The sequence below is a fragment of the Acanthochromis polyacanthus genome, chromosome 21 (assembly GCF_021347895.1).
Source record: "Acanthochromis polyacanthus isolate Apoly-LR-REF ecotype Palm Island chromosome 21, KAUST_Apoly_ChrSc, whole genome shotgun sequence".
In the NCBI taxonomy this organism is placed as follows: domain Eukaryota; kingdom Metazoa; phylum Chordata; class Actinopteri; family Pomacentridae; genus Acanthochromis; species Acanthochromis polyacanthus.
In genome coordinates, this window is record NC_067133.1 from 24722990 (window position 1) to 24748648 (window position 25659).

The 25659-nt window shown below is 37.9% G+C and overlaps 1 protein-coding gene across 1 annotated transcript in view; it reads left to right on the plus strand.

Moving 5' to 3' along the window:
- The first annotated feature begins 3235 nt into the window (after positions 1-3235).
- Positions 3236-25659, plus strand: part of mapk8ip3 (mitogen-activated protein kinase 8 interacting protein 3) — a 44806-nt gene continuing 22382 nt past the window's right edge. Inside the window, 14 exon segments of the mRNA XM_051940949.1 lie at positions 3236-3460; positions 3463-3611; positions 3613-3654; positions 11361-11481; positions 12138-12208; positions 13583-13674; positions 17470-17629; positions 18731-18959; positions 19056-19158; positions 20239-20357; positions 21917-21928; positions 22490-22507; positions 24726-24783; positions 24990-25142. Coding sequence (XP_051796909.1) covers positions 3349-3460; positions 3463-3611; positions 3613-3654; positions 11361-11481; positions 12138-12208; positions 13583-13674; positions 17470-17629; positions 18731-18959; positions 19056-19158; positions 20239-20357; positions 21917-21928; positions 22490-22507; positions 24726-24783; positions 24990-25142 — 1439 coding nt within the window. The 5' untranslated portion in view covers positions 3236-3348.

The window sequence follows — 25659 nt, forward strand, 5'->3', positions numbered from 1 at the left end:
CAGCTTTGCAGTTCAGTGGTAATTTTTTACACTCAAAATAAAACATGGCAAAAATATACAACACTTAAGTCTTGTGGGCAAAAAACTCAGTTTTTCGTTATTAATTACATAATCAAACGAGGAAATCTTTTTAGATACAAAAGGTGACTCATGGAGATACAAGACTTTATGTGGATAGAGATTTTTGTACATGCTTAAGGTTTTTTGGGCAAGAATCTTCAAAATTTATGAGATTGTTGTGTCATTTTTAACTGACATGAGGTGTAGTAATGTACGTTTCCAGCTGCCTGTCTGGATTGTGAAGAATTTTATTTTCATTTTTGGAGAGTGCATTGTCACTTTTATTAAATTCTGGCAGTCCTGATGCGGATTTCAGTCAAGTGAGCTTTTATAAGAACTTCCGACTCTACCTTTCAAAATAAAAGTCGTAGAAAAAACAAATACAAAAGATAGCACATTGAAATGCTGTCCTCGCTATTGTTTATGTGGTTCTGGTAATAAAATGGTGTGTAGAGAGAAAATATTGATTGAAACCTTCACAGAATACTTAAATGGATTCTCTATGTTGTAATTGACCTGTAATACTTCAATCATTTTAGAACCACTGCGTAGATTTATGATTTCACGATGATAAAAAAAGTCACTAAAATCGGTTTTTTATAAAAGAATTTTATGTGATGATTCTAGTTTGACTTTTAATATGTAGCTAGAATTACTATTCTTATGAATGTGTGCTTTATGCCAAATAGTGAAATTGCTATTTAATATGCCTTACGCTTAGTTCCCTAAAGTTACATGATGTGTTTATACAGCTGAGAAAAGTGTTAGCAGAACCATCATGAATACCATAGTGACATTCACCTTTAACGTTTTGAATATGAAATGCCATCAGTTCATCGGTTTAGACTGTTAGATGCATGTGAAATTGTGTCAAAGCTGTCTATTATTAAGTCCAAATTTCTACCAGGTATTCCTTGCAAGAGTCTATTACATTTATTTTTGAGTTCAAGTGGAGGTTTGGGCCAAATTTGAATATATTACTTTCAGATGTTCAAGGAAAATTGTGTTTTTGAGATTGGGTGAGACAGATGGACAGAAAAAAAAATCCAAATATCTGCCTGTGTGGAGGCTTAATAATGCTGTTTGTTTTATAAATTTGGCATATATGTCAGATTTATTGTTTGTTTATCTGGTAGAAGAAATAGTTTGAAATATTAATATGACCTGTACTCCTGCAGTTAAGCACTGCATTGCACTTTAGGAGAAAAATACAGAGGAGACAGATCACAGAAAGAGTGATTAAAAAAACAGTTTTATATGCATGTATAAATATATATATTTTCACACAAGCTAAACATAATTTTTTGATCAACATGACATACAATTTCTCAGAATTAACAGGGAAGAATCAGGTGATTGCGATACATTAGTGGACGTATGACACACATTCCACAACGTAGTGAATTTTCTTTAGGTTTACACACTTTGTGACATTAGCTAGTTGTACAAACAAACAGAGTGCAGTCTCTGCTTAGTGTAAAATTTGCCTATAATTGGACCAAATATCTCTGACTCTGCTATATTTTTTCTTCCCAACTGTGTTAGAATTATTTGAGAATAAGGAACAGCTGCATGGGCCAAATTTGTGAACACATACAAGGAATCTGACTGTGTTTTCTGTTCTCAGATTACTTTCACAGAATCACACGTAGACATGTTAAAGAAATAAAAATGAGTGTTTGACTACTATGTACAGCATTAGATGTGTGAAAAAGACCCGTGCTTGAAGTGAATCAAGGTTTCGTGAGAACTGCGCAGATTCTAAGAATTTATAAGAATGGAAACGATTATCAACAATAAATACAGGGTTTTCGACACTTTATGTACATGAGGTAGCTGGATGATGGAGAGCCATGCAGCCGAAAAGAAATATTAGCAGGTGTGGATACGCGTGTTTCAGAAGTTATGGATTCAAAATTAGTTTTTTCTGTAAAAGTCTGATTTAGTTGTTCATCTGTGGGAAAAGCTGTTTTTGTGTCTGCTTTGTTTAGGTGTGCCCTCCTCTGAGTATATACATGAGTTTTTACCTGCCTCTTTCTTTACTCTGAATGTGTGTAAGCGCTTCAAAGTTCTCTGCAGTCATGACTGTCCTCTGCAACTCAAGATTCAAGCTTTTTTATTTGCCTCTTGGCGCAGACAGAGCGTCTAGGCACAGTTCTTATGCATGGCGCTCTGGAATCAAGCAAAAAAAAAAAACAATCAAAATATATATATGAAATATCTCTGTAAGATAATTAGATAAATAACTAAATATGAAAAATAAACATGAACACTACAAGGAATTGGTGATGCTACTAAACTCACCTCGTGAGCGCCCATCTTTAGGTTAGGTTGGTTTGCCGTAATTTAGAGTTATTCAGTGAATGTGGGAGAAAAAATACTCAAAGACGCAGTTTATTATTCTGGCTTTTACTGGTATCTTTAAGCACTGTTCTGTAAGACTCTAATCAGATTTTACACACAGACTGCAGGCCTTTATTTTGAAATGCCTGAAGCTCGATTCATGTGTCGTCAGCGCGATTGACGCAGTGCCTCAATGCAGACGATGTGACGTCAGCCAGAGTCGGTCAGCTGGCTTCTCCATCTGAGTAGCAGAGAGCCTCTCGCCCATCAGGGAGACATCACCCATCCAGCCGCCGAGCCCTTGCCAGCAGCACGGGGACAGTCATGGCAGGGCGACGCTATAGTGGCGGATCGGGGCGTCGCGGCGGATCGGGAGCCATAGACTATTTACTTTACCATATTTATTAATTTATTTATGGCCCTGCCAACAAATGGCTGGGGTCCGACGGCTGCGGCTTGCTGAGGAGGCAAGTGGCAATACTCGATCGACGAAAGGCGTTTCGCTGCTCCGGCATGGGAACTCAGCAAAGGGCCGATCCACCAAGCTCGGGCCCACATGCGCACCCACCGCTCCCTGGATCTGATGCGCTGCTTGCGAAGAGGAGGAGCTGTAGCTGGGCCGCTTCAATGGCGAAGGCGACCAGACGGGTAAACATGCAGCTGCCTGGTAGTGGAGAAGGGAGAGAGGGAGGAGGGGGGCCTGCGTCATATCAAAATATTTACAAGACAATAGTTTCTCAGCTCGAAGGTTATGCGCACACAACAGTCTACCCTCCCGCCAGCTAAATCTCGCGCTGCGTGCTGCAAAATGGCATAAGTCTTTATTTGAGGAACTCCAGTGATTCCTCTCTGTGCGCTCAGCGGGATCCAAACCTCAGTACAGGCCCGAAAAACTGTTGAGCGCAGCCTTCATCTGGACAAGTGAAGCCGGCTCCAGCTGCCAAGATGATGGAGCTGCAGATAGACGAGGTGGTCTACCAGGACGACTACGGCTCCGGCCTCGTCATGTCGGAGCGCGTGTCGGGCCTGGCCAACTCCATCTACCGGGAGTTCGAGCGCTTATACGCAGCTACGACGAGGAGGTGGTGAAGGAGCTGATGCCGCTGGTGGTGAACGTCTTGGAGAACCTGGACGCGGTGCTGACAGAGAACCAGGAGCACGAAGTGGAGCTGGAGCTGCTGAAGGAGGACAACGAGCAGCTCATCACCGCAGTACGAGAGGGAGAAGGCGCTGCGCAAAACAGGCGAGGAGGTGAGCTACCGGCCGGACACTGCTGGGAGCCCTTCAGCCGCAGCATCACATCCAGCTCCAGAGGTTTCATCAGACATGTGACTCATGTTCAGGCCTGTGACATGAGATTGTGAGCTTATTTATAGGCTTAGTGCAGACAATAACACTGTTTACTCTCTACTGTGGCAGTAACACTGTTACTGCATTGATAAATTCATAAAAAATAGGGATTAGGATAGTTTGGTTTTACTCAGCAGTGGACTTATTGTGCCAAAATTAACAATAACAAAGGAATCAAATGAGAGTGTTTTGAAGAGTAGAAATGCAAATGTGTCCTGCAAAATGTAAGTACTTTGAGAATACCTCACAATTTCATGAGACAGTATAGCAGAGCCAACTGATTGTTTCGATTTTTCTGTATTATTGACTGATATTGGACATCAGAGGTATATTGGTATTGATGTATATGTTTCCGATATCAGACCCTTTCTGTTACAGAACATTATCTAAAAAATATGCTTGGGATAGTTTTGTTATCACATAGTTTGTCCAAAGAGTAGTTCAAATTCCATTGTTTACATTATTGCATAGAGCCTTGCAGCACAATGTAGGCAGAGTTATGAAGCTGAGCAGAAGTGGCATGGAGTCAAATAGTGTCTTCACAGTAAGTTGCATACTAATCTGTGCAATACATTACTAGAACGTTTAAACAAAGATGCCTTCATTTTCCCTTTTCAGTACATCAATAATAATAACATACACTACCGTTCAAAAGTTTGAGGTCATTTAGAACGTCCGTATTTTGAAATCAAAACATTTTTTCTCAGTGAGGATAACATTAAATGGATCAGAAATACAGTCTAGACATTGTTAATGTGGTAAATGACTATTCTAGCTGCAAACGGCTGATTTTAATGTAATATATACATAGGCCCATTCCAGCAACCATCCACTTCTGTGTTCTACTGCATACAATGTATTAGCTGATCTTGTTGTCATCAATTTCTTGACTGTATTTTCTATTCTGCTGTCTTTGGTAAAATTTTCAAGTAATTTAGGACAAATTTCCTGTCGTTCTGATTCTCACCTGGATGGATGTAAAACTGATCTGGTTGCAGTTTTTGTTTTTTGTTTAACAGAACTAAAATGTGTTTTCATGCAGATTTAGCTTTTTTAATGAAACTTCTCCATCACTTCTGATCCTCAGAACTTCATCAGTACAGGAGAAAGAACCCTTGACATTTTAGGAGGGAAGACACATCTGAGTCCCTTGTAAATAAAAAAAAAAAAACTGGCACCAGACTCAGTTTTACATCCATGCAGGTGTCACAGTCTGAACACTATCCGGTTTCTGTTCATTTTCTCTATAACCAACTGTGGAGCATCGGTAATTATGGGATGCATTATAGTTTCATGTCACAAAGAGACAAAATTGTCCCTTATGCTCAACATAAAAACAAGAAAAACAGACAGAAAATGCCTAAATTTAGAAGAAATAATCACATTGAAAAGCTAATTGATGATTCGAAAACACTTGTACAATTATGTCAGCACATGAATAAAAGTGTGAGCCCAAACTTTTGAACGAAAGTGTATATATGAACAATTTTAAGTGATTTTTTTCCCCCTAAAATCGGTATCGGCTCCAAAAATCCACTACCAGTCAGGTTGTGCAGTATCATTTAACTGCACACTATGTCAGCAATCAAGGAATATTACTTTAGGAAATGATAGTAGCTGAGCACATTTATGTCGCATGTGGAGTACACTAAGAAACAATACTTGAAAATAAAGTAAATCATTTTAAACCAATATTTAAAATCTATTAAATATAGTGCTATATGTGTACAAATGACAACATGACACATTTTTATTCCGATTTCAATAAGTGATGCTGGTGTTACAGCTGCTTACACTCCTCCATACCTTGTGTTTTTACTCCTACAGTTACTTCTTCCTCTGCTACTGCTAGTGTTTTATTGTAGCCACTTCTGCTAACCAAGCTACCACCAACTTACAGTTTTCAGCTGTTATCATAATCGGGGTTTTATTTTTGTGCTCTTTTCCTAAACCAGCAGCAGACGTTGCATGCAAATATGTAAGCACACATTATGCAAACGCACAGTAAGTACATGATAGCAGCACATGTAGTACATGGAGATATGGGGACAGTCAGCAGATGGAACGGTGCAAGCACGACTCTCGGTGGGCGTTTACACTCGAAAACACAGAAAGAACAGGGACACAAACAACAAAAGTGTACATCAATATGGAGCTATTACGTTACAGGTCAAACTCCACCTCCTGAATTTTTTTTTCTTCCTCTGGGCTTTCCCTCTGACTGGTGTCACAGCAGCCGTGGGATCCAGCAATGATCGTAAACCGACTTTAATCCTCCTCCCATCCAAAGAGGCCTCAGCATATCACTGGCAGCCCTGCTAGTATCAGCTTAGCTCAGCTTTAGTTTTTTAGTTTCATCATCTGCTCTCACCACTGAGTCTGAGTCTTCCTCTGGCAGTTAGTTTTCACTTTATGTTGTTGATTGAGAGACGACTTGGGACTTGGCACGTTCAAGCTTCTTTTATTATAGTGACAGAAAAGACATCCTGTTGCAATTTACTTAAAAAACCAACCGGAGCCAGCAGGAGTCATTGTTGTAAATGATAGATGCCAACAGGTCCAGACAGGTTGTACCCGTCCTGAAACTGAAAGGTGAAGCAGTATAATCGTGACAGTCATCTCTGTACATGCCTCTTGGAGTTGGGTTTATCCTGCACTGTTCTGTGTGTTTAGTCAGCGAGGCTTTTTCATGGCTCAGCAATCATGATCAGTCCATATACAGTTGTGTTTGTCCTATTCTGCAGAAATCTATGCATTTTTCTGTTATGTCTGATGATTTTATTTTCAAAAATATCTGTTATGTTTGAGTAAATGAGACCCCCGTTAACCAAACTGGGTTAAAAAAAAGAAAAGAAAGAAGATTAAGCAAAATTTTATTCTCAGTTCTCATTGTTTTCATGCAGAAAACCTCTTCAGAGGCAGTAAAAAGTCCTCTTTGCAGGCAAAACCCAGAATTAAGGTAGAAAGTATTGGTAGCACAGACATAATGAAAGTATGTTAGTCAGTTCTTAGTTAAACTAAACACTCAGGTGGTGGAACTGCTGTTTTTTGTAATTAAGATAAAACCAGTCTGCCAAAACTGTCAATGATGAAGCGTTCTTTAAAAGGTGACTTTATCTTTCAGCAAAATCCTGAAATAGCATCTAATTATCTGATTCCGCTTCTCTATTTCAGTCAGACTTCAAGATATCTACAATTAGACTTTAACACCTCCTTCAGCCTTATTAATTACACTCACTAGAACCTTATTTGATACAATGGAGCTGCTGGCACTTTAAGTTCACCGACTCACTCAATTAATAGTTTTATAAGGCTTTTTGTTCTGTCTTTTCCTTTGCCTGGATCCAAACACAAAACTGTTACTGGCACAGCTGGTGACAGAAGGTGCGAAAGTTTGTGTAACTCACTGAATCAATTATTTACAACCATTCTTTTGACAGATTTCACAGCTTAAAAATACTTTCTGTAACCTAAGCTAACAGTCTTTCTGTTATTTTACCCAGTTGCAGATCACATCAATTTCTGGGATATTTTTAGGCTGCCTTGCAGACACAGCATGTCTAAGAGCTGCCTGCAGATTTTCAATGATGTTCAAGTCCAGGGACTGTGAGGGTCACTCGGTTTCAGTTTGTGTCTGTTGTAATAGTTAATAAATAATAAAATGTGTGCTTATTTGATAAAATACTTTGGTTACTGTGGCCAAAGAGATCATCCATCCATCCATTAGCTATACGACGCTTAATCCTCGTTAGGGTTACAGAGTGCTGGAGCCCATCTCATCTGACTTATGGTGAAGTCAGGGAACACCCTGGATAGGTTGTCAGTCTAACACAGGGGTACATATAGAGAGGCGCACACACATGTACATCTACAGACAATTTAAAATTTTTAATTAACCTCAACATGTTTTTGGGCTGTGGGAAGCTGGAGTACTTGGAGAAAACCCACGCTGCACAGGGAGAACATGCAAACTCCATGCAGAAAGGTCCCAGGCCAAGGCCGGGACACGAGCAGAGGATCTTCTAGGTGCAAAGCAATAGTGCTTACTGCTAAGTCACTGTGCAGCCTCCAAAGAAATCTATTTAACTTAATTTGTCTTAATTTGCATTTGGCCCCACAACACAACTCCGGTTTATCCAGATGTTCCTTTGCTTACTTCAGACTCTAGCTTTTGGGAAGCTGCAGAAAAGGTTTTACTGGATAACTTTTCCTTGTAGATGCATCAGCGTTGCACAGTGAAACAGTGCACAATTACTGCACTTTAGTGTCTTCCTGAAGGCTTCTTGGTCTTCAGATCTTGTCTTAACTCCCACAGTTCCCCTTAATCGCTATTTCATAATGGCATTTCTGACAGTGAAAATTGCAAAAGTGGAAGCATTTTGACATTTGTTTACAGACTTCCTTGCTTTGTAAGCATAAGTTAGCCTCATTTTCAGCTCTGTAGATGTTCCAGAGAGCTCACAGTTGTTGGGTGGTACCACAAAATTTGAGGAGTCAGAGAATTTATCAGCACTGAGCTATCATCAGCTGATCTCTATTGTGCCTGGTTCAAATGGGTCATTTAACCATTGATTCTTGAGCAGTGCAATAATATTTGGTCATTTAGGGATTGTATTTACTTTTTTTCACTTCCAAAGTAAGCCATTTACCCAGACCTTTGCAAGCAACTCTACATTTCTTTGCACAAATTAGGTGACATATTAGATTGCAACAGATAAACAGAGAGAGTTTTTTTTTGTCTGATTATCAGCGGGCCACAATGGGGGATGGGACCGAGTGTTTGGGGTGGGAGTCGTAGCAGATCAATAGCACACTGAGGGAGCCTGGCACTGTAACCTGATTTGTGCTTATGAGGAGCAGCAACAGAGAGAAAGAGAGAGACAGAGCAACAAAAGCAGAGAGAAAGAATTGCACTGAGGTTTTCTGGAGCTGAAAAACACGCAGGCCAGATCGGAAACAGTCGAGGGCTAATGAGAAGAAAAAGGCAGGGTGAGACAGAGAGGATCTGAGCCTGAGGAAAACAATAACACACCCTCTGGCCAGACATGGCGAGAAACGAGCAAAAAGCGGCTCAGATTACAAGGTTATTAGGCTCGAGCTATTGGTAAACAAAGCCAGCAGCTCTGCTCATGAGCCACTCACCAATTTGTCTGTCATTACAGTTCACAAATTCAACCATTCTTAAGTGTCTTTGTTGCTACAGGCCTGTGCTGAAATGATCCACTAACTGTCCTGATTTCACACTTCTCATAGCGTGATGTCAATAAATGATTGATCGATTTGTCTGACCACCTTCTATTTTGATGTGATTTGCTTCAATTAGATCACAAAAAATTGATTTTCCTGTCCGCTCTTGTCTATTTTCTGAGAAGAAATTAAAAACATCTTAATCTCTTATATTAGCCAACATCCCATTATTTTGTCTCATGTTACTTCCTCCTCTCGCAGTATAAACCGTTGAAAGTGTGACCACGGTGCAGTCAAACACACTTGGACTTGTTTCGTCAGGGAAGCCCACTAGTTCTACTCACTCATCGCAAGGACACTTCTTGAATCATTTATATTGGGCACACCGAACACAAAACTCAAGGCACAAATTCATTCATACAAATGTGTGATTTTTCCTTAGCTTTAAATGCTACCTCTTAAAATGCTCCACTTGTTGTTTTTTTTACATCTTTAGTCGCATAACAACTGTAATACTCCTGCTGTGTCTCATCAACGCAGCATTTTAACATTGTAATCTTGAATTTGAAGGTGTCTAACGCAGGTAAATGCAGAGAATGGAGGAGTGGATTTGAAGGGCATTGCTGTAGGACATGCTCACAGCCCAAGGGGATAGGATGAAGGATATTATTTTCTGAAGCGTCGACTTGGCTGCTCAGAAAGTAGAACCATTGTCTAATATAAAGGCTATATTACATTTTCAGACAGAAACAAACGCATTCAATATGATCTCTGCTTTTATTTGTGTAGAAAAGTGTTTTTCCTATAGCATAATGTGTGAAAAATCACATTTTTAAGCACTAGAAAGCAAAACCCACTGATCCTTTTATATATATATATATATATATATATATATATATATATATATATATATATATATATATATATATATGAAATGTTCAGTCAATCAAAATTTATTTGTAGAGCACTTTACAGCAACATGTAAGAAGACCAAAGTGCTTTCCATCAGCATGATTAAACAAAACAATACAAATTGGTTACTACAAAACCATAAAACGATAAAACCATAAAAACTGTAAAACCAAAATGCAGCACAGATGATTGAAAATATGTAGAAAATTGGTAGGAGAGGGCTGTTTGATGGTAAAATTCACCTTTTTATCGTGCCACTTTTTCATTCCTTCATTAATGTTTTTGTGATGAAGCTTGTTAAAGTAGCCTGCAAAAAGATTTCTATGCTATTTCCACTGATCTCTTTCTGTCAGAGGTGCAGAATTTCCTGCTCAGATCCATTCTCCATACGAAAAACAAATCATTAAACAGGGATTGCTGTTCTCCACAGCGACTTTAGATATCAGTATTACCTGTTTTTTCCCTCATATTGTAGTAGTTGTTGTTTTGTGTGCTGTATAGCTGCTGCTGCATATTGCTGGTTCCAAGGTCTCCCTGCAGTCAGAGGATTACAGTATTAAGACTTTGTGGACGTGCTGCATTGAAAAAAGGACGTCATTGTGAACAGCTTTATAAGGAGAAGAAGTAGGCAGCCCTGTGCTTCTCTGTTATGGCTACTCAGTTTCTGGTATATACTGAGAGAAAAATTGGGGTATTTTAGAGAGCTGATGAACACTATAGATGCATTCCATTCTACAGACCCTGCACAAGAAATATTTTAGACTTCACAATAATCCTGTTTTGTAAACAAACATGGCAACCAAAGTTTTTTTGTTTTTCTATTCAATCCATATACACTAACAGTCAAAAGTTTGGACGCACTCTCTCTTTCAGTGCCTTTTATTTATTTACATTGTTTTCTATATTGTAGATTAGTACTGCAATTTAACACTAATACAACTTAATTCCATATGTATTCTTTTATAATTTATGTAATTATGTAATGTATGCTCATCAAAAACATCTATGTTACGCCTGTTTGACTCAGCAGCTTCAAAGTCCAGAATATGGGAGATCTATACTACCGTTCAAAAGTTTGGGGTCAGTTAGAAATGTCCATTTTTTTGAAAGAAAAGTGTTTTTTTTTCACTGAAGATAACATTAGATTAATCAGAAATATAGTCTAGACATTGTTAATGTGGTAAATGACTATTCCAGATGGAAACAACTGATTTTTAATGTAATATCTACAAAGAGGTGCAGAAGAACATTTCCAGCAACCTTCACTCCTGTGTTCTAATGCTACATTGTGTTAGCTAATGGTGTTGAAAGAATAATTGATGATTAGAAAACCCTTATGCAGTTATGTTAACACGTGAATGAAAGAGTGAGTTTTCATGGAAAACATGAAATTGTCTGGGTGAGCCCAAACATTTGAACGGTAGTGTATACTGTAAGTAGCTGGCCACTTGTTGTACAATCAGTGCAGTGTACTGATTTCTGTTTTTTGCTCATTTGTCTTCTATCAGAAATTCATCGAATTCGAGGATGCGTTGGAAGCAGAGAAGAAGGACCTGCAGATGCAAGTGGAGTTTCTGGAGCTGCAGGGAAAACAGCTAGAGCTCAAAACAAAGAACTACTCTGATCAGAGTGAGTGAACATATTTAGAAACTGTATATAAATCTGTATACTGTGTATTTACTGTACGTGCCGCACATCTGGCTGTAGAAAGCAGACTGACCTTTTTGAGGTTATCAGTAGGTTTAATTTGATTGCTCTGTGCTTCTTCAGGAAGTTTTTTTTATAAACAAATAACTGAAAAGTTAACATTGAGGCTCGAGAGTGTATTTTCTTTGTAGTTCTGTTGGGGAAGATGGAAAAGGAAGTAGACACACTGAGGACATATTTTTAGATTGTTTTGAACTGAGGAACTGAAGCATTGATTTGCTTTTGTTCTGTTTTCTGTACTTTATTAATACCAGCACACACATTTAACTGGCTGTTTTGTTTTCTTTGCTATTAACTGTAAATGTTATTTTTGTTGTTTTTTTTCTGTCATACTGACAGAACATAGATACACATTTAATAGAAATTTGAATTACAGTCCTAGGACTTTCCTATTTCACAGCTTTCCAGTTCAGGGGTCATGAAACTAAGCTTTTTGTCCGTTTAATTGATGACAAATTCTAAAGTGAACTGTTCAACTGGAAAGGATTAAAGTCAGAGCTATTTGAATGTGTTACTTCACTTCTGGAGAAATCCCTCTTGGTTTCTAGCTGTTAAACTGCTGTCTGTCTGTTTCACAGTCACTCGGCTGGAAGAGCGAGAATCAGACACGAAGAAAGAGTACAACGCTCTGCATCAGCGCCACACCGAGGTGAGACAACCTTTGGCTTGGGAATTCTGCTTTTTAATATATTTTTTGCCATATTTTGTAGCAAATCCACCCTTTTATCCACACATTCCACCAAACTTACATCCTATTATTTCAGTACTGATAACATTACCATTTTTGGCCCTCTGAACCACAAAACCCGCTAGCAGGTTTGAAAGGCATCTTATCTTTAAAAAAAAAGCAAAGTCCTCAGAGAGCGCAGCTTCCAACAAGACTGTTCAGTTATTGTATCATTTCTGACGGCTGCAATCTTGAAAAAGTTCATGGCAAAAATCACGGCACTATAGAATGTGGCCATTTAATATAGATGTACCCACAAACAAAATGCCTTGTGCTTAGCACAGGCATGTGTTATGCATAAGTACGTCATGTATGGATACAGAATCGTGTGAAGTAAATATGCAGTGGGCGGCGTGAAGTGATGGGACTCGGAAACACCCCCACAATTTAATCAATTGTTCCTTGTATCATTTCCGACGGATGAGTCCCGATAAATTTGTAATGGTTGATTTGTAGTAGCATCGCAATCATGTGATCGCCAACAGGTAGCTGATGTAGTGTTCACATGTTGTCATGGTTACAGAGACGCTGTGCCACCATCTTCCCTGAAGATTTCATTCAAATCCATTTGTCAGTTTTTTAAATAATGTTGCTAACAGACACACAGACAGACAGGTGGACATAAAAACAGACAAACATACGCCGATCGTCACATAATTGTGCCGTTCCATGAGTAAAATCATCAAAATTACACCATTTATCAGAGCTACTCTCGAAACAGAAAGAATTGTTGGATTTTCACCTGTCTGACAGTCCTGGAACTACTCATCTGTGACTGGCTCTTCAGTCGACAAACTGAATCAAATCTAAGCTGAAAATCATGATATTTGGTTAAGCTCACTTCTACATGTCAATAGGATCGTGTTCTCTCTGAAAAAAAAAACAAAGTAATTGTCCTGTCATGAAAAACATTTTCTAAATTCTGAAAACAGAACCAAGAGCAGATGCAGAATTTGGATTACAATATGCTGAATGGATATTACTGATTTTTTGTCTAATGACACTAAAACAATGCAGTCAACTTCATCTTAGAATAAGTCTTGTTTAATTTGTAATAAGTACTCTTATGCAAAATGCCCAATATGGTCCTTTTAGCACTATAATCTCACAGTCTGTTTGTCCTTTGGTTCAAAAATGTTGCATATAATAGATTCTGTAATTAAATCATCATATTCCTTATGCATGCTTAATCATCAGTCTGGACCTTTTTTGCTATTATTTTATTTAAAAATATGTGATTTTCCTCTTCTCCTCGTTTCCAATTTCTAAAATGAACTGTTGTTTTTTGTCTTTCAGATGATTCAGACGTACGTCGAGCACATAGAGCGGTCCAAAATGCAGCAGGCGGGGAGCAACAGCCAATCAGAAGCCCCTGGCTGTGGACGAACGTGAGTGGGGTTTCTGTGCGTGCGTTGGTGTGTTGTTGTTGTGCGTCTTTGTGTGTTAAACTGTAACTTTCACCCATCGTTTTGTTGATGATGTTTCATGTTTTGTCCAACACGCTCAGTGCTGCGTTGTTTGTCAGGAGCCGTGATGAGCATCTGGTACGCTGACGGAGCTTATGTACAAAGACAAGCTGCAGTCATTACAAGCCATGCGGGAAATAATTTGAAAAAAAGGAGAGTTTGGAATTAATTTGCCAGCTTGCAGTGTTCAGCAGTTACCTAACCTATGTGCATGAAGCACGATGAGGAGCAGGGCATCTGGTGCAGCCTCTGAATATTAGTCATGTCCTGCAATATGTTCACTAATTCCTAAAATATCTGTATTTCAAAATTCAGTTCCGCTACATTGTCTGCTGAAAAGAATCCCAATGCATCCAAGCATTAAGTGTCTGAATTACTGGAGTTCTGAATGAATCTGATAGGTAGAGTTGTGACCTGTTTCTGGTTGAATTGTGAATCCTGTTGAGGTTTACAGACTGGGTTATTTATTAAGACAAGACTTCATTGCTAAACTGCAGGTTATCTGAAGCAGTTTGATGTGAGGAGGGGAAACAATCCTTTAGGTGTGTAAAAATACCTAAAAACCACCATCGAGATGTGTTTGTGTGTGTTTTTGTGTCATGGCATGTCTTTCTCTAATCAGCGTCTGTCTTGTCTGTCTTGCTGGCTTGCTCTCTGTGCTGCTGTTTGCACAGTCAACGCCACACATGGAGGAAAAGGTAAATCCAATAAAGTCCCACAACTTCCCCCAGCTCTGCCTTCTAAACGGGCCTGCTTGGACTTAAAATGTGACTGAGAGATGCTGCCTTACTCTTTTTATGTTCTGTGTTTAAAGGAGAATTCCTTCATGCATTTGCTTTACTATAGTTACTGATGCCTGTAATGTTTTAAGGATGCTGCATTCTCATGATTAATTATGAAATAAGGAATAAATCAAAGGTCATGCTGAGCAGTGTGATGCATAATTTCCAGATTTCTTCTCCCTCATGTGTTTGTCTGCCAGTCCGTCTGTCCATCTACCTTCCTTGCTTGTCAGTTGCTCTGTCCTTGTTGTACTGTATATAATATTACACATCAAATTAAGGGTTTGATTGCAGATTCTATTTCTATGTTAAGTTCTTGCAACGTTTTGAGTTTCCTCTGGTTGCTTTCTCTACACAGTCCAAAAACTCAAAGTTTTAATGGACCCAACACTTTGCAGGAACAGTTTGACATTTTGGGAAATATTGTTATTCACTTTATTTTTAAAATTGGATAGACACTCTCATGTCTATAGAAAATAAAATATGGATAAAAATAGGACTGGGAGCAGCTTTAACGAGTTAAAATAAAACATCCTATTTCAAATAGAGAACAAAAATACACACAACATTTACAGATATTTTTATATGTTTTGGGGAGAAACATTTTATTTACAGATTTTCCTCAATATTTACAGTAAAACGCCTTCTAAAAGTTGCACTGTGAAACAGTTTGATTTTCTAAATTTGGTCTAAATTATTATGAAGATAAATGTTAGCACGTGGCTATTTTGGAAGACAAATAAAGTACAGTTCCAAAATTATTAATTGGAAAATTTACAATATCAACCAACTATTCACAAATAATTCTGCAGAGCCCCTCAGGAGCAAAAAAAAACCAAACAAACAAAAAAAACGTAAAATTTACCTTTCTACAATGTAAAGTGTGGACCAGGGGTGTCAAACATGCGGCCCACAGGCCAAAACTGAATCACTGAAGGGTCCAATCCGGTCCGTGGGACAACTTTGTGAAGTCGTCCTGCGGGCCGAGTTCAGGTCTCTGTACTTTTTCAGAGGGAAAAATCACAGAGAAGACATTAACTGTAAATTGCAAATTTGTAAAACTAGAAATTTAAAAATAATTTCTAGACCTTGACAACTTATTTTAATCATCAACTAAAATACTATTTTTCGCATTGTTCTTTTGTTACTTTGTGTCTCATTTTTGTAATATTTTGTCTTGCTTTTTGCCTTTTTTTGTCTGACTTTTGTCATTTGTCTCATGTTTTTGTTGTTTTGTTTCTTGTTTTTGTTGTTTATATTTTCTTTTTGTCTTTCCTGTGTTTTTGTCTTAGTTTTGTCATTTTGTGTTTTGCTTTATTCGTTGTTTTGAGTAATTTTTGTCATTTTGTTTCTTTTTTGTCTTTTTTTGTCTCATTTTTGTCATTTATCCATTGTTTTGTCTCTTTCTAACTTTTTTGGTCTAATTCTTGCCTCTTTTTGTTTTGTTTCATGTTGTTTGTCTCATTTTTTCTCAGTTTGTTTCTCACTTTTGTTGTTTTGTGTCTCATTTTTGTCATTTTGTGTCTCATTTTTGTAATATTGTCTTATTTTTGTTGTTTTTTGTCCTTTTTTGTCTGATTTTTGTTGTTTTGATCATAAAGTAAAACACTATATCATTCAGTTTCAGGTACTTGTGACTAAAAGTTTTGTACCTTTTTGTAGATAAACTGTGAAGTTGTAATGTGGGAATGATAAACTGAGGCATAATGTTGATGAAACTGAATTTATTTTTCTTTAAAAAATTTCAAGTGGTTCATAATGTTTTGTAAAAAAGTAGTTCTTTAAATGTGCACATTTTCAGAATTGTACTTTTTTGCACTAAAACAAAGGAAAAATGTGGAGTTGTCATTATTTATAAGTTATTGTGCTCTGATTTTACTGATCCGGCCCACTTCAGATCATGTTGGGCTGATTGTGGCCCCTGAACTGAAATGAGTTTGACACCTCTGGTGTAGATCAACACCACAGTTTACAAAATAAGAGTTTTATTTTAATAAATAAATACCTTATGTGAATATCTATGGAACAATATGGGAACATTATGTTGAAAATTATCCAAAAACATTACTTAACTTGTATGGAAAAATTGCAGCAGTCAGATGTAAAAGTACACATTAATATGTAACTAGTAAGATTTACATCACAATTACGAGGAAAAATGTTAAGTTGATCGTATGACCATGTAATTATGGATAATTACTGTCTTTCTATGTAAATATTAAATGTATGTTTATAATTTTGGAAAGCAGAAAAAATTCACCATAAATAATATATTAAATGATCTGCAAAGAAACCTAAGAAATAAATGTAATTTGGAATCTGTTGGGTTGTTTATTTACAGAAAATGTATGTAATTGTAGAGATTTCTAACTTTTAAAAACAGCAAACAGAAACGTACTGTAAAATTTAAGATATATTTCTCATTTTTAGTGTTTTTACTGTATGAAGCTGGTTAGTTTAACAGCTTCACTAGATCTTTACAAATATAAAAAAAATCTGCACATCTAAAGCTCAATAATTTACATCTCAGAAGATTGAACTCTAATAGAGCAATTTTAGCATTTTATTGAGGGTTAGGTGTTGAAATATTTCTCTTTTTTTTGCCTGGCAAATTTAAAGGTTGGACGGATCCAGTCATGCTGTTGAAACCAGTTTTCAATTTAAAGCAACTGACATTAACTTCACATTTATATGGATTTAATTTAATATTTTCAGCAAGAAAGCACCTCAGCATACTTCTCAAAATGTTGGGCTGCTCCTTTAAATGTCTCTCTGAAATGGCCAGGAATGTGAGGCTATTTTGTGCCTTGATTCTGATGCATGTTAGGATGAGCTGCAGCCCTGCAGAGGAAAGAAAGATTAAATGTAATGAATAGATAAGCGACAGTCATTCTCACGTTAGTGTCCACCTCCTCCATCTCTTTTCTGCCAGCAGCAAAGCGGAGCGCCCGCCGTCGTTGAGCCTGTACCCCAGCGGCGAGGGCATGGTACGTGGGGGTCTCGGGGGGGCTAGGATGATGCCCGGGAAAGACATCTGGCAGGTCAGCGAGCTCGGCCAACCTACCTTCACCTCCGCCTATCAGGTGGGACAGACGGCGGCCCTGTCCTCCTCCACGACCACAGCTGCAGCCCGGGGAGTGGAAGGGGAAGGGGCCGGCCTTACCGCTGCTAGCCGTGGACCACCTCCCTCCCACGCCTGCTTGTGTCACGTCACAGGGAACTATTTTATATCAGATCAGTTGGAAATCTGCTCCTTTTAAAGGCAGATTAGTTGACTCAAGCAAGCAGGGACCATTTTTTCATGCAGCTTCTTACTTTTTTTTTATAACTGTGGGATTCTTTTATTCTGTGATCGTGGAGCTTCTATCATGTGTCGTGTTTTAATTTACACTTGTGTCGCTTAAGCTTGTGTTTCCAAGTGTACTTTTTTTTTTAAAAGAAAAACTATGCTCATCGTTCCAGCTGATGGCATATAGTACTTATATGTGAGAAAAAAAAACAAGGAGCTTTGCTTTCCTGCTGTTACTCTTTCTGGTAAATTCATTCATATTGTTCTGAGAGCAAAAATAAAGGTTAAAATGTGCACTTTGAAGTTAGAATGCTGCACATCTTAAAAAGGTCAACAATGGTTTTAATCCAGGACTTAATGTGCACACTATATTTAGAGAAGTAAGAACAGTGAAGTTATGATCTATCAAATCAGTTCTAGGCCATCACTTTGAAAATATATATGGATTACTTGACCTTTTATCTTCCCTGAGCAGTTCAAGAACAAACAACCAGATGAAGTATTTATATCCATGGCTTTTATTCATCGAAAAGGCTAAAATTACCCAAGAAGGGATGTTAAACTTCACAATTAGTAGTGCAAAATGAGGGAATCTAGTAACAAAACGTGTTTTTTTTCCCCAAAATGTGAGCAATAAAACAGCATGTTGTTTTCTTCCCAGTGTCTTGACAAAAACTTAAAATTATCCACAAAACAAGAAAGTGAAGTGATAATAAATTCCCTCTGGTATCATTTCACCAGTTGCAAAAGCTTTAAAACCATTAAAACCAGTTTCTACAGATCAATGAAGTTGTGCAGTTTTGCGTGATAGTTGGAAAGTAAGTGTTGGTCTGCCTTCATTATAGGATGCTCATATGTTATTTTTCTCTCATTCCCATGTCAACGCTTCATCACACGCATGAAGGAGGACGGATCAGAATCCGACTCGGTGGCGGCAACACCCAGCAGCACAGGAAGCAAGTCCAACACGCCCACCTCCTCCGTCCCCTCTGCCACCGTCACCCCCATCAACGAGGGATTCCTGCCACCCTCCGAGTTCGACGTCATGCGATCCGGGAACCGCAGGAAAAGTGCCAAGCGTCTCAGCCGGAATATGGAAGTGCAAGTCTCCCAGGAAACCAGGAATGTCAGCATCGGTAAGAAGATGTCGATAGGGACATCTTTTAGTGTCCACCTTTATAAAAATGTCCATCCACCGTGTCATCCTGGTGTGTTTCTGCTGTAAATACCAGGAATGGGAAGCAGCGATGAATGGTCAGAATTTCAGGAGATCATTGATTCCACCCCTGAGCTGGACATGTGTGTGGACCCCCGAGTGTACGGAGGCGGAAACAGGTACATTACATACACAGTAAACCAACAGTGAAGACCTTGTATCTCCAGAATTTTACTAGAATCTAATAAGAGTACCGAAAACAACTGACTTCATTAAAGGGCTTTAAATGGCCTTACTGTACCCGTGTTTGTGAACTTTCATGCATATTTACTATGAAACACTTACATTTTACATATATATTCATCACATCTCAACTGATCTTTGTCAGAATTAAGCGTTGCCAGCAACTGTAAGTGCAGATTTGATGAAAAACGATTTGATGAAGGTTCAAACATGCAGGCACATCAATGTGGTTGTTTCCTTATTAAATCAAGACCAGTAACCATTTTCCAAGCCACAAAATATTCTTGAATCCTTCTGCTAAAGGTGAAAAACAAAAATCACTACAATTTTGATTGAAATGTTACTCCTGCATGTGCAGCCTCTCGTTAACCCTTAGATGTACGAGTGATTGGATCCTACACTCTTCCATACGTGGGTCAAAATGAGCCTTACAAGAATCAATGTGTTTTTATACCATTTTTGTCATTTTGGTTAAGAATATTATTTTTTATTATTGTTTGTATTATATATTAGTCCACACAAGAATGATTTCATGTTTGAAATGTTTATTTTTCACTTTATAACAGATTTTGAACATTTTTATAATTGAAAAAGAGGAGTATTATATAGAACAGCAACAGAAGAATATCAGCATCCATTTTGTTGGCATTTTCCACTCTTTTCCTCCAGCTGTTGCTGTTCTCTGTCTCTCTGATGAAGTCTGTGCACTTCATCCCCTCTATATAATATTTTCGGAGTTAAAGAGGTTTGGGTAGGAATACAAATATTACAATTTGTTTAAAGTATAAATGGTTGCTTAAAAATTTGAATGGAATGATGTCAAAAACAGATTTTTTGAGGAATAGCTGGAAAATGAAATGATAAAAACTCTTCATAACAAAGATATTACCACGAAGCAATCTCACCGAGTCATTTTTGACCCACTTAGGGTTAAAGAAGTGACATATTCTCATAGACTCAAGTAAAAGTAGATTTGGCTCGTTGTCTGACTGAATCCTAATTTATGTGTGTTTCAGCCCCTCTCAGGGCATAGTTAACGAGGCCTTCGGCATCAACACCGACTCCCTCTACCACGAGATCAAAGACGCCAAGTCAGACATCATCGGAGATGTTGATGCAGGTGCAGAGCTACTAGGTATGGGCTTTGCTTCACATTTAAATATTTTTGTTGGTTCATTATGGAAACCTGAATTTGACAGGCTTACATTGTGCCACGAAATGTGTCATTTGCTGGTTGCAACTTTCTATTTTCGTCAAGAAAAATAGACGAGTTGTTCACCTTCATACAGCGACAGTAAAACTGGATTTGTACTGAATGCTAACAGGCCGATGTGTGATATTCCTCGGAATATGTGTAAACCTCCAAGGCAGGAACAATAAGGGCTGATGCATGTGTGCGCTACACAAAGCCAACATCTATTTTTTCTTTGCATTACTGCAGGGTACGAGCTCCATGTGAGGCTGTGTGAATGTGCCCCTGCATTCATTTTTTTCCTTGCATGAAGGCTGCAGCACAACTCTGCATCACTGCAGTGGTCCTGAAAAAACTCGCACATTGAAGTGCAACCCCAGCAGATCATTCATGCAATGTTACCTTTACAGTTTGTTTAATTTATGTTTGCTTGTTTTTTTCTCTCTTTTTTTGTTAATGGGCCAGATACCTGTTTAATGCGGTTTATTTTGAAGGTTTTTACTTTAACCCTCTGAACCCAAGGCAGGTTCTGTATTTTGTTACATTTTGACTCACAGTAGACAAAATTTTCGCTGTAATACAAAGTCCTACACCTCTATGGAAACAGCACAACCATGACAATAAACAGAGAGAACTCAAAAATGTTTTTCCTTGTAGCGTACCAAAGTTAAAATGCCAAAATCGTTAATTTCTTGACTGTTTATTGTACAGAAATTTAAATCAACTGGAATCAACTGCAACAGGCGTTATTAATACTGTAAAAAAATACCTCTATATGTCTATAGACTCTACATATTTTAGATGTTTTACAACCTAAATTTTAAAGATTTTTCCATACTTGTTCGCTATTTACTTTGTGTAAACACAGCCTGCAGTTCAGTCTAATTCAATTAAACAGTCCCACAATGTTTGTCATGTGGTTGTTGGTTGCAGCTGAGTCACCAATAATTTCACACCAAAGAACTCAGAAGTTTTTGCTTTTTACAGAATCTGATTAATGCAAATCATTATTTTTTGAGGAATTTTCAGACATGCAGAATAAGTGATTTCAGGCTTAGATTTGCTCAGGTTTCCAAGGAAACGGCATGTTATAGGTGACTATTTTATGGACTATTGGAAAGATGAAAATCCAATGGTTATTTTCTGTTTTTACAGTTGATAAATGGTGTAATTTTAAACAAACATATCATACTTTGGGTAGGATTGGAGGTTCAGATGGTTAATCATTAATTTGTCTATTTCTTTTCATATTTATCGGATATTCAGTGCACTTTGTTTTATTATTTATCTTAGACATCACTCCCCATTTCGGGAGTCGAGTCTTTGGGGGAATACTCGTTTCTTTTCTAGGATTTGGATTGCTTCGGGTTTTGATTTCATCGCCCTGAATTTGATGCAGCAGAAAGATTAACAGAAGTTTGAGCCATTCTCTTGTCCATCTGTTAACCTCTCACCCGTTTCTTTTTCCCCCTTTTATGTGCTTCTGCTGGTGACACCCATAGGCGAGTTCTCAGGTGTGTATCTGAACATGCTTTCCTTTTTCTCTTACTCTCTTAACTCCTCTCTACTCTCCAGACTCCACATGTAAAAAGCAGCTATCACTCAAATCAGAGAACTGCACTGAAATGAAGTGGCAATTATTAATATATTCATTTACTTGCTTGGTCGAGCAATTGGAAATTTAGAAATTATCATGATGCAACTATCATTAAATATGGACTGGAGCAGTTTTTTTTTTCTAATTTCTTTAAATTTGTAGTGAGATTTTATTTATATTTAGTGATTAGCACAAGCTGTACCTGTTTTCATGTTCACCTATATTTAATTACACCATAAAACATTTGAAAAACATAGAATAGAATCAATATTTTTGAATAAGTCAACTCCTGGGTCACAGAAATCTGCTCTGTTTTTGATTCGTATTTCAGGATGAAGTTCAGTTTGCAGCTTCTGTGCTAAAGTTAAACGCTTGCTATCAGCATCCCCTCTCCTCCTGTTCTTCTCTTTTTCTGGCTCTTCTCTAATCTATGCCCACTCCTTTTTCTCTCCTCTTCTTCTTCTTCTTTTGCCTCCAGTCCGTGATGATTTCTTCGGTAAGGCGCCTCTTGCCCTGCGCTTGTGGCCCACGTTTGCTTGTTGTGTCATTCCCAGACCTCCAGCTTTCACATCCCTCTGGTTGCTGCTTTGTGTCTGTTTTCATGTGGCTTTATATTTATATTTTGGCCAGCTTTGCATCTCATCTACCTGAAATAGTAGTATTCCTACTGCAGAAGACCCTGTGGTAAACATTCAGCCAGTTGTGTTGACACTGAGGGTTGACTGAATAATCAAAGAGGCCGATAATTGATATTTGAAACAATTTGTGTTAATATGAACATTTTATTAACAGAAAATCTAATTTGTGTTTTAATATATATATCAACTTTTTAAGACCTACCATTGTGCAAATCTTCCAGGACATATTCTTACATTTTCACATACTGTTGTGCAATTTTTTGGAGTATTTATATTTGCTTTACATCAACATAATCGTTATATCCCAAATTGCAGTAATATGTATTGACTTATGTCTTAACTAGTACAATAAATTGCTTAAAAGTGCAATGAACCTTTAAAATGAAAATCCTTTTTGTTTTTTTCACATGTATTTCAAAATACAGAGATTGCATAGCTGCATCCTTTAAATTTGTAAATGTGAAAAAGTTGCACAATATCCCGTGGTCTCGCTTATAAAGATTTTTATGTGCGCTTTTATTGTGTATTTTTACAAACACATCATTTCAACGAAAAGTGCTCTGAGACATGGTGAATGCATGAAACATTAGTGTAACTCCCCAGATTTCATATGCAAAATGAATGTTTGCTCTACCTTATTTGGTTTCAAATCTACCACCAATCAAAAATGAACATGCAATCACCCACGCTATGCCGGGCTCTATAGAGTTAAAGAAAGTTTTTCAACTATAAAGCTTTTGTGTTAACAGACTGAAGTTTAGTTAAGACCACAGAGTGACTGTCTTTGAGCAAAAGTACTGCATTTTTTTTTTTTTTAAAGTCTTTTATTGGCTGTCATTTAAGGAAAAAAACAACACATTAAAAATGCAAAAATGCTGAATTTTGGATCTAGACTGAAGATTAATTGACGCCTTGTTGGCCTGAGTTTGAGCAATAAAAATGCATTTTGTTTGAAACGGGAACACAATAATATAATTCTACAGACACACTGCAGAACTCAGAGAAGAAGAAAAATGTTAAAAATAAAAACGCATGTGTAGGAAAATGTGCATGAGAATTAGCTTAGTTAGCTTTTATAAAGCATTTTCAGGAAGAGCTGAGTCCCCTAACTGCAGTGGACACCAGCTGTCATGAGGTAAAGTTGCTCCATTTTTTAAATTTAGGGAACAAAGAATGCAAATTAATTGATACATCAGAAATATTGTATGTATGCTCATCAAAAACATCTATGTTACACCTGTTTGACTCAGCAGCTTCAAAGTCCGGAATATGAAAGTTGTATATTAATAGATTTTAGGTAATGAGTTGTAATTTGTGTTACAGTTAAAACTAATTCTGAGCTGCAAATTGAACCCAAACAGAGGATAACTTATTTTTCTCTCTCTGTAGTCAGATCACTAAATAATCCTCGCAGGCTTTTCTAATCCCCTTAAACCAAGAGCCCTTTTCTCTGTGTCCTGTGCAACCCACCACCAGTCCTTTGAAAAATATAACAACCTCTTGGCATTTTCTTTTCTTTTCTTTTTTGCTTTGTTTGTGCTCATGTCTGAAATTTTCTCTGTTGGAATTTCAGCTCCAAGTTTGTTTGTACTTCGCTTTTGTTGCACAATGCTTGCTGCTTCCGTGTGCATTTTTCAGTTAATTTCTGGCAATAATTAAGATAATTAAGGTTGATTAACAAATTAATTTATCATGGTTAAGTGATAAACCTTGAATTCTGCATATATTTGCACACATGAAGCTACATTTTGTACTTTGAAAAATGTATAAGCATATTTTGCAATATTTTACAATATTTTACAGCTAACCTTTCTTTGTTAGCCTGACTTTACATCATTGTTAAAATCAGAACAATAATCTGACCATAATTTTTAGATTTAATTGATTTATTAAACCTGTTGTGTAGAAATCTTTCATCTTTCTCCCACAACAAGCTTTTATTTTGGTTCAGCTGGAAGTCAGTGTTACCAAAGATACTGAGAAATGCATTTTACCTTCACTTAATTGATTTATTGACAAATGGATGTTGTGTATCATGTGTGATAAGTAACGGAAACGTGAATGTGGCTGTTTCAGGGATGGGCAAGGAGGTGGAGAACCTGCTGACAGAGAACAAACAGCTCCTAGAGACCAAGTAAGAGTTGTGTTAATCTTCATTTGTGTTCACTTTTTCCCCTTCGTCCAAAGAAAACAATATTAACTGAAAGATTTGTCTTGTTAAAATAAGGTAGATGTTCGTGTGATTGGTTTAAAATGATGGGTGATCTGCATGTTTGTCAAGATGAAAGCCTTGATATCTGATTTTACCGTCTCTCTCTCTCTCTGCTCTTTGCTCACCAGAAACGCTCTGAACATTGTGAAAAACGACCTTATTGCCCAAGTGGATGAGCTGTCGGGGGAGCAGGAGGTGCTGAGGGAGGAGCTGGAGGCGGTGAGGCAGTCCAAGAACAAGGTGGACGCAAGAGTCAAAGAACTGGAAGAAGAACTTAAGAGGTGAAAATTACCATCCATCCATCCATCCATCCATCCGTCCATCCATCCTCTATACACCGCTTTATCCTCTCTAGGGTCGCGGGGGGTGCTGGAGCCTATCCCAGCTGACTCAGGTGAAGGCAGGGGACACCCTGGACAGATCGCCAGTCTGTCTCAGGGCTACATATACAGACAAACAATCACACACACATTCACACCTACGGGTAATTTAGTCATCAATTAACCTCAACATATTTTTGAACTGTGGGAGGAAGCCGGAGTGCCCGGAGAAAACCCACGCATGCACAGGGAGAACATGCAAACTCCATGCAGAAAGATCCCAGGCCAGGATTTGAACCGGGGATCTTCTTGCTGCAAGGCGAAAGTGCTAACCACTACGACACTGTGCAGCCCTGTGAAAATTACCATTTAAAAAAAAAAACAACTAAAGGTGCTAATGAATGAAGCTTCCAGCATGTGTTAAATTCAGTGTGAAATAATTTCTACCTGCTCCCTTTCTACCTTGTTAGAACAAGAA